The 13952-nt window shown below is 37.6% G+C and overlaps 1 protein-coding gene across 1 annotated transcript; it reads right to left on the reverse strand.

Annotated features, from left to right (window-relative positions):
* Window positions 1-3297: 3297 nt before the first annotated feature.
* On the reverse strand, window positions 3298-10218 carry LOC143279350 (grpE protein homolog 1, mitochondrial-like). Its single transcript, XM_076583372.1, has 3 exons — window positions 10105-10218; window positions 6443-6599; window positions 3298-5760 (listed from the first exon to the last, which is right to left on the reverse strand). Exons 1-3 carry the CDS (start codon window positions 10188-10190, stop codon window positions 5332-5334), a joined length of 672 nt encoding a protein of 223 aa, XP_076439487.1. The 5' UTR covers window positions 10191-10218; the 3' UTR covers window positions 3298-5331.
* Window positions 10219-13952: the final 3734 nt, after the last annotated feature.

A 13952-nucleotide genomic window follows, 5' to 3' on the forward strand; every position in this document is an offset into this window, starting at 1 on the left:
CAGACAAAAGGGATTCGACGAATGTATATATTCCAGCCAAACGTTACCAGGGTGACGAAACGTGATGAGAAAAAAATCACAGTTTCCACATTCGAAACATAATTTCCTGACTTTCTAAGCTGTCACCGGGCCCAATGGCCTGTTGTGTGATTAAATGATAGTCACGCTAAACGCCGACTGACAAAACGGATCGCGTATTACATATGTTCCATGTGTACTATGCAATGCACAAAATCGTCATGCATATGAGCCATGCCATTATGACAAGAGTCTTCCTTGAGGTGACAAAGTCTGCCGAACATGACAAACAACTTCTGCCGTGTAAATTATCATAAAGGCCAGATGTCGCCATGTGCTGGGGACAAAATGAACTGGGCAGTGGTGCTGCATATATGATTGTTTTACTGACATGCATGGATTCCTTTGTGACTGGGATGGCCTGTCCCTGCTGTTGGTGGCTGTATTCATTGTGATCAGTGAACCGAAACTGAAGAGAGACTGTCGCACAGTACCTCAGTTTCGTCAGTTTGTGAGCGGGGAGTGACTTTTTATTTGGCTATAATATGCATTCATACTCTCTCTCTCTCTCTCTGGCCGTGACATCTTAAGATGCTGTACTTCATTGCAGCGTTTATGTAATATGTGTACTTATTATGGTTGGTTATATATTTTCATTTTGTTTGTTATTACTTATATTGTCACTTACCCCTTCATAAGGGGCCTAGGCCTATTAATGAATAAATAATCTGAATCTGAATCTGAATCTCTCTCTCTGGCGCGCGCACATGTACATGATTGTGATAGCATATGACAAGAAAGCATGTATGCATTGACAATCACGAAAACTGGAAACATTAGATAATGAACCTGTGCGAGCGTTTGCATATTTTAAAACAAAAACAAGAAACAAATTTGCTGATCCAGATAACTCAAAACAAGCTGTGAGACAAAGTGATGTTCTCCATCTTGCTGTCAATGACAGCTGAACTGAGTCTTTATGCATGCATTTTTAGGCTTTTAACAAAGGAGCAGAAACCCAGTTGCTCGTAATACTGTTTCAAACTGGCTGTAACTTGAATTGAGGATGTCCCCAAAAGCAGAGTATGGCTGCCTACATGGCGGGGTAAAAACGGTCATACACGTAAAAGCCCACTCGTGTACATATGAGTGAACATGGGAGCTGCGGCCAATGAACGAAGAAGAAGAAGAATCGATATGTTCTCTGGGACACTCTTTCTCCATCCAATATCCAGAAGTGGCAGAGTTGTAGCCACTTGATTCGTGCATTGGTTGAAAACAGACATTTTTAAACAGACATTTTCTTAAGTCTGATTTGCCAATCTGTCAGTCAAATCATTTACATTTATTGTAACTTTGTATCAATGACTCTATAAAAAGACACATGCATACACACAGGTGACACACATGTGCATGCACGATCGTGTGTGAACATAATTAAGATTTCCCAATGAATTAATTGCGTACTCTGAGGTAGGTCAGTCTAGCTATGATCTGTTTATGTTATGGCTTCACATGGAGTCAATGACAATTGATTTTTATCCATTCCAGCTGCATGTTCATGCATTAAAAGTGTATCAATATAGGTGCTACAGTGTGCATTTACATGGTAGTTTACAGTACTGATACGATTTCTTTGAGTGGAGAGAGAGTCAGAGACAGCTAGACCGAGAGTTTATTTGAGGTGTTTCTATGTTTGTGTTTGTGTGTGTGTGTGTGTGTGTGTGTGTTCAATCAGGGAGATACAGGGACGATAAGTTTGGAAAAACAAGGAAAGATAAGGTAAGTCGTCAGACTTGCCTAAAAAAGAGAAACCATACACCTGTTTTCCTTATCAAACTATACCACTTTTACTCTTTTTTTTTGGTGCAGAAAGTGTGTGCTTGTGTGTGTGTGTGCTGCGTGTGTCTGTTTGTTGTATACAGTATTGTTATTCTTTTGTCACATTTCTCTGTGCAAAATTTGGGCTCCCAAGAGAGAGCATATCATTAGAGTGAAGCACCACCCATAATTATATAATCATATATTTTTCTCTTTTTTCTGCCTGCAAGTGTATCTGTTTTCCTGTCAGAGTGGGTTTTTTGTTTTTGTTTTGTTTTTGTTTGTTTTTACAGAATTTTGCAGGAAAAACCCTTCTGTTGTAAACAGATTTTTTAAGTGAGCTGGCTGCATGCTACACACAGGACCTTGTTTTAGTGTCTAATCCAAACAGCGTATGTGTGTGTGTGTGTGTGTGTGTGTGTGTACAGAGAGAGAGAGACAGACAGACGGACAGACAGACAGAGAGAGAAAATGTTCATGTGCATGTGTGTTTTCTCTGTATGTGGGTTCATATTGTGGGGTAATCAAAAAACAAAATTAAATGCAAATTGAAAAGGGAAAACAATACTTGTGCATTTGAAACTGCAATAAGATTGTGTCCAGGTGTGTGGATGTGTACAGACGTGTGGGTATTGGTACAGATGTTTTCATATGTATACACAAGACTGTATTCTGGCCAAATGTTTCAGTATCAGTTATCGCAGTTTTCAGATGTCTGATACAATAATGTGGTCAAGGGGGAGTGTGTTTCCTTTTTTTTGAATTCATAATATTCATAACATATAACAAAGAGTGTGCATGTACATGTATGCTTGAACCTGCATATTACTGAGATAGAATAATAGCATGACCCTTCTATGCTGTGAGTAACACAACTTTGCAAATATAAATTTGTATTTATCAGGCTGGGGAATTGTGCAGGAGAGTTTCCTCTGAAAATCTGCTGGGGTCCAGGGGCTGCCTTAGGCCCCTGGTGGGGTCCAGGGGCAATTAGTGGTTTTATAAAGGTTTTTTAAGAGGTTTTGTTTCGTTTTTTCCACTGAAAAAAACAACAACCAACCACCCTGACGTCAACTGCTTTTCCACTGAAAATAGCGGATCCACTGAGAGTTCCCCAGCCTGATTTATATCATTTCTGCAAGGCCATTGGCTCTAAAACTCTGACAATAGATGATTTTACACTATACTTATCATAGGTTAACACATACACAGAAACACACAGTGCTAATGTGAGTTTGGATTGGGGCAGCCACTGTACTACAACCTTGTCTCTACACATTTCATTTCTTCAAACTTCGAAGAGGAGGAGAAGAGTGAAGGTGGTTGAAGGCATGCATCCACACTGCTCTATAGACTGGGAGACAACCCATTCACTTTGATCATTAAAATTTCTGTTTATTGTGAATCACTGTCACAAAACCCAAATTGTTTTCTTTTCCATTTTTGGTAATCAACCTACACTCATATGCAATGACTGGAGTTGAATAAATTGAAAATATTTCCAGACTTTACAATGGTCATCATTTAAATCACACACATTTAAACAAATAAACAGATTAATTAGTTGGAACTAATCCTTTCTTTAATCACAAACATACAGGTACACTAAACAAATTTGTGTTGCTGTTTAAAAAAAAAAATCAAATCAATACAATCCATCCACAGACACACAAAACTACCTGATACAAACATCACAATTTTTTAAAACATTTTTTTGATAGATAATATGAATGTCATTTTTAATACTCTGCAGCTATAATTGCTATAATTGAATTCCAACTGCTGGTACATACATGTCTTAAGCTCACTGATACTGTGTATTTACCATCACTGAATAAATTCATAATTTAGAAACTTAACTCTTTTCATCTCTTCCCCTTTCTATTACTATTTCCTCTGTTTAACTATCCCATGGCATGTTTTGAAAATCACAGATTCATGCTAAACGCGTTTGATTATAAAGAAAAAAAAAATTAATGCTTCAACTGGTAACTGGAGAAACCATGTCTTTTGGGGCTTAGTATCTGTGTGTTTAGTACGGCATCAACATTTTCAAGCTTTGTTTGGGCATATAGTAATGCAACGGCAATATAATTATAATATTCCAAGTGTATTTATAGATCTATCTGTCTGCTAACCAAATGAATGGAGTGGACAAAGGGGAGATAATCATCAAACCAAAATAATCATCAGGCCGAATGCCTGTGCTTGTGACGTTTAAACTTTCTCATTCTTTTTTTTTTCATCCTCTTTCTCCCCACCCCCACTCTCTCTCTCTACCAGTGATGCTGTTGAATGTCTGATGCAATATATGAATCTCAGTAGAGACAGGAGTCATCTGTCAGGATGAATATCACCACAGAAGTTCTGTTGCTTCTTTGGGGTGCAACACAATTTAACATTCTGCCCCAAATTCATGATCTAAAATGTTTTATAGAGTATTGAAAGATTAAAAAAAAAAAAAAAGGGCGGGGGGGGAGGATGGGGTGGGGGGAGGAGAATAAGACAGTACACTTTCTCTTACTTTACACACATGCATAAACAAAAACAGCTTTATGCACACTTCACTCCATTTTCATTACTTTGCCATCTAAACACATGGACTTCCACAGAATAGTGTAGACTTGTGAGCTGTGTATCCAGCACTCTGTAAGGAATAACAAGTCAAAAGGAAAAAAACCAAGAATCTATTCTAAGGGATAATTATTTAGCTTAAGAATAAGAGGCAATGATAAAATTATTACGTTTATCCCTCCAATTTAGTACTGTACTTCTGATGGACATCTCATTTTTCAAAGACTGCTTATTCCAGCTATTTCCAAATGTATCCGGGAAGTGCGGTCAGAAGTGAAAACAGCTTATCGCTTTTCACCTTGACAGTTCTTTAAATTTACATGACCTCTTCGACTAAAGACTACTAAATTGTCCATTAATTTAAAATAAATAAAAAAAATAAAATAAAAAATCATAACTTAAAAAAAAAAACACAAAAAAAACCTGAATAATTTTCTTCAACACCACATACCAACAGGCATCACCACATACCAAAACAAATACTGACCACTGTAGGTTCTTATGGTCCTATATGTTGTCTGGTGATCACTGCTATTTGTTGCCTGTAAAGTGCCTCTTTCATTGGACAATAAAAGCAAAATCTTACAAGTTACATTTCAAATACAAGTCACCTGGTAACAGGCATATTTCATATTGTGCAAAAGCTGACTTTGTGTACAGGGTACCAACAATACAGAAATGACAGCCTGCACATTTCTTTTTTTATTCATTTCCCTTTTTTAAAACTTGAATCTGACTTTGCAACTGCAGTTACAATCTTAAAAAAACATCAAGAAAGATGCCTGTCAAGCTGTAAGAGTGATGTAATCAACAGCAGTTTTCACCAGGTATTATTCCAGGAAATGGCACTCAAAAATGAATGCAACTTAGAACCTGGTCCTTAGTACATTTCAACAACACAAACCGCTCTGTCCCCACCTAGGAAGCTTTAAACACCCCCACTAATGCTGGTCTGAGCGTCCGGTCGTGCAGTTTGTAGCCAATCTTCTGCACCACAGCCACCGTACCCCCTTCCTTGTCAGTGGTGGGCACCTGAAACAGGGCTTCGTGGATGTTGGGGTCAAACTTCTCCCCTTCCGCTGGGGACACCTTCACCAGGCCGAACTTGCCAAACACTTTCTGCAGCTGGGTCTCCGTCATGGTGAGACCCTCAAACAGGTTCTTGAGGTGGGGGCTGGAGGAGAGCTGGTCCTGAGGTACACTGTGGGTGGCTGTGTTCAAGATGTCTGCCACCTCCAACATGTCCTTGCAGAAGCCCTGGATGCCGTACAGCTTGGCTTCGTCCACCTGCTTCTTCATGCGCTGCCGCACGTTCTCCGTCTCAGCCAAGGAGCGCATGTACTTGTCCTGTGGGAATGACAGGAAACCTTCTTATTATATGCATGTCATTAATTCACAAAGCACAAGACTTAAGATATGATAGAATTCTGAAATCACTTTTTGTTTATGGTTTCATTTCTCTAAGTGCCAGAAATTGTGAATAAAAATGCTAGACTCTGCAAATGTAGTCTCTTTTCATATTATTTATTTACTTGTTTTTGTTAATGCCAAAGCCTCTGTAACTTTTCATGTTACTCAACTTACTGATAAAGATACTGTATATTAACTGAGCTGTTCAAATAGATCTTTCTACTTTAATTATGTTTTTTTTTTTTTACCACGCCATGCATGCAGCCACACCCCATTTTCGGGGGTATAATATATCTGATATCCAGGACCTTTCAGAACTTCATGTGAACTAAATTAAGCCATACGACACCAAGACCTTGTAACAGTACAAAGAAACTGGGTGTTTGTGGGGAGACGGGAGTGTTTTTAAAAAGACATGATGAAAAAAAATGTTTGCCTTCCAAAAACCAATAGCTTTGCTATTCTAAGTCTTCAGGAAAAGAACAAAAATATATGAAAGTTCAGGAGGTAAAAAAAATCTGGAGGTAAAAAAAATCTTTTGTATGATGATGACAGCAAGTCTGCTTTACTAGAAGTAGGTTTGTTTTTTTTTCTTCTAATAGCCAGCAAGTCAACTTACTTTAATTTCTTTGAGATCTTCTTGCAGCTTGTTCTTTTCCTCTGTCAAAGCTTTCTCTGCTGCAGACAGTTCTTCTTTGGCTGCATCAGTGGCTGCACTGTCTGCGGCTTCAGTTTTCCCATTTGTTGCTGTGCTTGACAGGCGTAGCAGCTCTCTTCTAAAAAGATGCATTTCCAAACATAGCATATATAAAACTGAATAAAAATTCAATCAGGTATCAAAATGCATTCAGATTCATTATTAATCATTAAATCATAATAAATATGCAACACAACTGACCTGGTACTTGGAGGAATGGTTCTACAAGTACAGTACATAATGAAGTTGAAGCCACTGAAGATCAAATCACCACTGTGGTTGTGTTCTTAGGATCAACATCTATTCACATTGAGTGATTTTATACAAATACCATCACTTTCTTAAGTGACTGAGACACATGTGTACAATATTGTATTGCCATTTTGTTCTTGACAGTTGTACAAATTTCTGTTAAAAACAAACCAAATTGTTGTTAATGTTTGTTGTTGTTTTTTTTACACTGGGTCTGTTGTAAACAAGGTATTCAATTTTCTGAACAGTTTATATTTATGTAATAGATTAATCCTTTGATTGTCTCATCCATTTAATTAACAGAGCTCTTGGAGCCTTCTATGACACCTATCTCTGTTAACAGAGGTATTTCATCCAACGTTTGTGCCAATTCTCAAAGGGGAAGAATAAGTGATTGATGTCGACAGGCAACAGAAAGGCTCATAAATAAATGTTTTCTCTCCCCCCCCCCCTTTTTTTTCTTTTTTTTTAAACTCACTGCATCACACAGTTCTTGGGAAATTGTTTTTTCTCCTAAGAATTGAAACTAGTCTTCTTCAAAACAGCAATACCAGAATAGTCTCAGACTCTCAATCCTTTTTAAGGTTTGAGGAAATTATGAAATATGCAGACAGTGATGAAGAAATCTGAAAACTTCTGCAATGATTCAGAAGATAATTCTGATCAAGAACAAGAATCTTATTGCTCCTTTTTTTTTCTTGCTGTCCAATCATCTGCACCATTTCAGTGACATTACTCTCATGCCTCTCATTTCAAGACCCCATATACAGCCAAACCCAGGTTTGTCTGTCACAGTCCCAGCATTGGCAGTCCAAAGGGAATCATCAAAGTTAGATTACCAGAAGGCCACAAACCAGAGGAGACCCTGCACTGCTGCTGAATCACTTCGGTGTTGTTTATTACTGCCTGTTCTATTTAACGTACTGAGAACACAACCTCCTAAGCCCCCTACTGACGACAATAATTGTTAAGTTGCAGAGCTAGATTGAATGAGCATCTCCCCCAGAGCACAGACTGCCACAACTTCCCTCTAATGACAGTCCCCCATGATTCTGCTGACACCCAAGACTTTGACAGATGTTTACCCCAAGCATGGATGTGGAGGGGGATTAAAACTAAGGTCACCATGACAGCAGGGCATGAACGGCCACAGAATTTAGGATTTAAAAAAATTCTTTTTAAATGATGAAGAAGGAAGAGGATGGAGGTCCAGGTCTGGGAATAAATGACAATGATGTACTCTACGCTTTTTGTCGTAATGATATCCTGGTGTTATCCAGGCCAGAGAGATACAGACACTTGCACTGTTGCAGTGTGTTGGTAAGGGCCTCTGCACAACACACCCAAAGATGCATCCATAAAGTGGTTGATACATGACCATGTGGTCCAAGTCTTCCTATTTAAACCCACAGCACGCTCAACACTGGGTATGAAACAGAAACGGGTTGAAAAACCCATTATTGCTTACTTTTTGTTTGTTTCTATGTTGAGTGCTTGTGAGTTTGTTTGCAAAAAATCACTAAGTCCTTTTGTTTATCATACATTAGTCAGTGTATTTTCAAGCATCAATTCCAGTAAACAGAGAAGCCACAGTAGTTTTAGTGTACATAAGATGCCATAGTTTTTCTTATCTGTCTTCATCATAAGGAATTCAGCTGACTTCTAAAAGTGTCAGCAGTCAGGAGGCTTTAATAGTAATGAAAACCTGATGTCTCTTATTTTCCTCTGCTCTTGTCAAAATGTTATCAGACTTTAATAGTAATGACAACTTGATGTCTCTCATTTTTCTCTGCTCTTGTCAAAATGTTATCAGAGGATCTAGTAAGAAAATCCAAGTTAGCAACATCAAATTTTGTCTGCAACACACTTCACTGTTTGTCAAGTTCACATTTGAAATTTAAGTACTCCTGCATTCAGGATAGTAGATGGTAAAGAATTCCAAACATCTGTTTCCCTGTTAGTACAATAAAAGTGCACAAAGGTTAGTTTTAATGACAGGTTTCGGTAGTATGAACGAAAACAATACCCTCTAAATAATACCTGGAAGTGGAATGAAAGCAAGTCATTTGTGTTTTTGATTAAATAACAAAGCCCTTTTCAATCAGATAAGGTCTCTCTCCTAATCCTATACATTCAAAACAATTTATTGCACAATTATGTAAGCCATCTTTACAATATTGTTCTTTAGAGTAAATAATCTGATTTATCGAAAGGAATGTGCTATACACACAGCAAGCTGACATACAATACATAGAACTTTTTTTTTTTAATGTGTGTGTGTGTTTGCATGTGTCATTGAGTAAATTAGTGTGTATTTTTTGTGTTAATGAAATAATACAAGAACACCAAATTGTATATAAATAGTAAAATACATAAGTATTTTTAACACACACACACACACATTGTATACACAAAAAACCATGTTCACATGTCATTATCACACTTTAAAGTTCAAAACAGAAGTGAACAAGATACTATCTTCAACTAAGTCTTAATCCATGAAGGTTATTCCAGTTTCACCAACTGTTGCAAGTGGTGAAATTATGGCTGCATTTCACATGACTGTGTCCCTTGTGCATTTTCACCAATCACTTCCCTTGCATAAGAGCTTTCAGTATCATGCTAGATAAAACAAACATGAACATCCTTTCCCCAGTTTTTCTTAAGTTTTTGTGTGAGATAATAATTAATCATTTTATGCTTGCCTGTTTTTTACTGCTAAGTTTGATATTGAGAATGAAGTGCAAATCTTCAGATAATTTATAAACTGTGTTTATGAACAGTAAAAAAGGTTTATTAGAAGACACTCCCACTTTTTCTTTTCTTCATAATTGTTTTGGTGTAAAGGTTAATCCATTAGGGATTATCCTGCTTATTCCCAATATTTAATAAGTACAACAGCTCACTGCAAATGTACATGGATCTGATGAAAGCTTTTAACTTAAAAAGAAGAGTATGCTCTGGTATACCATGCGTGCTGTTGCCGGTGATCTTTGTATAATTTGTGACCTTGTCCAGCGAGAATCTCTTATTTAACAAGTTTCATTCGACCGCGGACTCCTCCGGTTTATTTCGGAATAGGCAGAATAGTTTATCGAGCTCTGCTGACATGTGAAAGAATTATCCATCTGAAGTTATTTCACAAAGAAACAGACCTTTTGCGAGTTATGATGCAAGAAAAGCGCAGATGACACTACGTGACGAGGCGTCTGCTACAACCAGCGAACCAACTCAGAATTTGATGCTTGAAAACGACACACGAAGTTGTGATTTACAATTTGTTTTCATGTCAAGAATGTGTAAAAAAGAAGATGAAGATATGATTTATCTACCTGTTCATTCTGATGTTGACATAAGAGCGTGTCGCTCTTGAAATCCCAAATAACGTCCGCAGACACATGTTACCAGACGCAGCCATCGTTCATGGATATGATGGGATAACCTCCTATCATGAGAGTGCTGTAAAGGGAGATCATGCACACAAAACACACACGTGCGCAAGCACACACACACACACACACACACACACACGCATTATTATTGATGAACTGACAGTGAGATATGACAGTGATTTTCCTAAACTAGAACTAAAACCTTTTCATCACAAGAAACAGTTGCAACTTACGTTTCAAATTTGTTAAAAGAATCTGATGTTAACACGAAAGAGTTAGCTGCAAAACCACATCATACTCCTGTTCCTTTTGGAGAAATGTTGATAGCAGATTTTGATATCAGTTATTCTGATCGGAAACAAAAGAGGAAGAAAACATCAATATCACGACAAGTACAGCCAGAATTCATAAAGCAGAAAAATGTCAGAATCATCTCCATATATTTACAGATGGATCTGTTCTTAATGACAAAAATGCTGGTGCGGCTTTCTATATTCTTGCCTTTAAAGTTGAAAAATCTTACCGTTATTGGAAAATATCCTTCCATCTTCACGGCTGAGCTAATTCACTAACTGCTATTATACAAGCTCTGAACTACTTAGTGAGCCATCAAATAGTTTTCTCGAAAATAGCATTCTTTGTTGATTCCAAATCAGTAATTATGCTCTAGAATTTTTATATACCCTTGATACAAGACCTGTCTTAGTTACTGAGGCAAATCATTTGGCACATTGTTGAGGGACTGAGATAAGTTTTTGTTGGGTGCCTTCACATGTGGGCATTCATGGCAATGAAGTTGCTGATAAAGCAGCTAAAAGAGGAGCACAAGATTCAGAAAAATCGACAAAAGTACATGTCCGTGTTTCCGTAAAAGAGACACACATTCTGTTAGAAATATCAGCATGACCGCAGGGTCGATTTCATAACCGATGGAAGGAAAAGATTTTTAAACATAAAGGGACATTATTCCCCGAGAATATTACTTATGAAAAGATACCGAATCCATCAGCTTGCTAGTACAAGAGTAATAACCTCTACTTTCTTCCGTATAAAACTTGATGCGCTGAAGACAACTGAAGTATAGTAAAAATGTTGCAGTGCATCTGTGGTAAGCAGTTCAGCTTGCACCATTGTTTGTTTCACTGTCAGCAGCGGTTACGTACCTTCTTGGCCAAGTATTTCAAAGAGAATAACTATTCTGCAGATGATTTTGGGAAAGTTATTTCTGACGAGGTTCTTATGGTCGAACTTTAACAGGCATTAGTTCATAGCCCTATTTCCACATTCCTTGAATGTACTTCAGAATTGTGTTTATGGGTTCTGATTATTATTATCATTATTGAATTGTTTCTGTTAAATGTAATTGCACGTTATGCATTTTGTTTTGTAGTTTTCTATTTTTTCTGTTTCCCTCTTCTCTCTCCACCCCCACACTTACGTGACGAAAAAGAACTTGAAACATAACAACTGATTTAACACAACTGATTTTTGTGAAAATTAGTAAAAACATACTGAACAACAACAAAAAGAAAGAAAGAAAGAAAGAAAAAGAAATTCGGGAAATTAGGTACTTCCATACCTCTACTGTTTTCTTGCATTGGTAGTATCTATAATAAATAATAGATCTATTTAGTGAGAAAAAAAGACTTGATGCAAAAGGATGAGTGTCGAGTTAGCTGGATGGCAGCTGAAGACCCCACCGAAATGGAGACCCCAGCAATCCAGTGCTTCAGGCTCATTGGAAGTGAACATTGATTTGACCCACCCAGCCACGGCTCACCCCGGGTACATGAAGTGTCGTTGTTATAGTGGAACCTACTTACTGGTGGCGCAACTGATGCAGGCACTGTCGTCAGTGGTTATGCACACAGCAGCTGTGCTTGCAGTGAATTGGTCGCTGTCCGTAATGTTGTACACATTCACTCAGTGTGACTCCCCCCCATTTTTTTTTTTTTTAAACCTAACCCGCAACCATGAGACAAGTTAACAGCCTGAACAGTTGAGACTATGGTACCGATGTAACAACACGGTAAAGTCTAAATTTAGCATCCCAAATTATTGCACCTGTTTTTTACCGACATGTATGAAACTATATTACTATTAGTAGATGTTGTAACCCATTTTCAGTAGGTTTCGACTCTTATTTTGTACGTTTCTCCACTCAATTTTGAGGCCGGATTCAGTCGCAAAACTAACGCGCCACCATCTTGCTTCTTTCAGTTTTTCATCCCAAAAGCCATGGAGATGTAACCAATAGATGCAACATAATTCAGGGATGCTAAAATTGGACATTACTGACGCCGCCGCTTCCCCTGACGTTGTTGAGTATCAGAAAAAACCAAGACCTGACATTCAGGGCGGCCTGTACCTGAAGGGGAAACACTGAGTTTTGTGTGTGCGTTTTCTTCTGCAGAAAAACAAGAAAGTGAAAGATTCCCTGTCTATATTTTTGTGTGTCAGTCGTCCTGGCTGTTCTGAAATACCTTTATTGTTGTATACTGTCTGTTGTTTATGCTGTAAATATTTTGAGTAATTTTTGTGTGTGTATTTGTGTATTCCGGGCGTTTGTTTTGGCCGTGAAGGTGAAGGAGAGCGTGAGAGTTGGCCAGAACTTTTGTATGAAAAGTTGCACGCGACAGAACTTGACTCGTCAACAGTCAAACACTTGAATCAATAATCAGAACCAGAATCTCTTTATTTTTCTCAGAAAGTTACGGAGCGGTGAAGTCTGATTCATACAGATTACAAGAACTGTTAAAGACAGCATGCACCACAAATAATTTAAAAAAAAAAAAAAAAAGAATATATAATTCTTTTTTAAAACATGGAGAAAAGTCAAAGCAAGCCCTATATAGATAACAGATCCTAACTACTATAAAAAAAATTTAAAAAAAATTTTAATTTAAAAAGACTGAGAAAAAAATGATACAGACATGTGACAAAATACGCCCGCGAGCGAACACACGAACAGGTTTATGGAAAAGATCACGAAAATTCAAAACAAATCCAGTATGATAAATAGAATTGTGCAATCAACAACCATCTACCTGAAGATCTAGTCATCAGCCCCGTCCACATGTAATATGCAGCTTCTGTTCGAACGTGTGTGTGTGTGTGTGTGTGTAGGAAGGAAGGAAGGAATTTTTGTTTAATGTCCCGTCACACATATCGGTGACTGAAGACATTTTGTAAAAGTATTTATGAATACATCTGAGTAAGGGGTGGGAGATGTGGATGAATGGAGGGTTGGGGGAAACTGGGCAAATGAGGGTAAAAATGTGGGTGAAATTTGAAAGAAAAACAAAACAAACAAACAAACAAACAAACAAAAACAACCTCTAAATACAGTTACAGGAAATTACTTAAAGGACTTCGTAAAAGAGAAGTCGTTAAACTGACAAGCGAAACAACTGATAATGAATGCAAAAAGTCAAAAACATCATCTCAGTCACTTGTGAAGACACACTTTCGTGTACAAAAGGCTTCATCAAGCTACAGTGAAAAATTATATGCTCAATTGTCAGGTTATTAAAGCATATACACTTGACATTAGAACAATACTTGGTCCGTAATGAATTTGATAATAGTCTGAGAGCTAAGCTCAGAATTGGTCTGCGAATCGGACCAAAGTCTGAGAGAGTCAACTGACGAGGTTTTAGACTTGAATTCAAGCACCTATAAAAGTCTCTTTCTAGTATATTGCTTATTTCCTTGTATGACAATGGGCAATATACTTTTATACTATCTATATGATTTTTTGCTGCCCTATCTGCTTGGTCGTTATAACG

This window comes from Babylonia areolata, chromosome 2 (genome assembly GCF_041734735.1).
Source record: "Babylonia areolata isolate BAREFJ2019XMU chromosome 2, ASM4173473v1, whole genome shotgun sequence".
Taxonomy (NCBI): Eukaryota; Metazoa; Mollusca; class Gastropoda; order Neogastropoda; family Buccinidae; genus Babylonia; species Babylonia areolata.

Excerpts from the sequence above, each read along its gene's own strand:
- LOC143279350 (XM_076583372.1), bottom strand. The coding sequence starts at position 10,190 with ATGGCTGCGTCTGGTAACATGTGTCTGCGGACGTTATTTGGGATTTCA. Across the intron at positions 6,600-10,104 it reads GTCAACATCAGAATGAACAG|AAGAGAGCTGCTACGCCTGT; the intron begins GTAGATAAATCA and ends GCATCTTTTTAG. Across the intron at positions 5,761-6,442 it reads AAGATCTCAAAGAAATTAAA|GACAAGTACATGCGCTCCTT; the intron begins GTAAGTTGACTT and ends TCATTCCCACAG.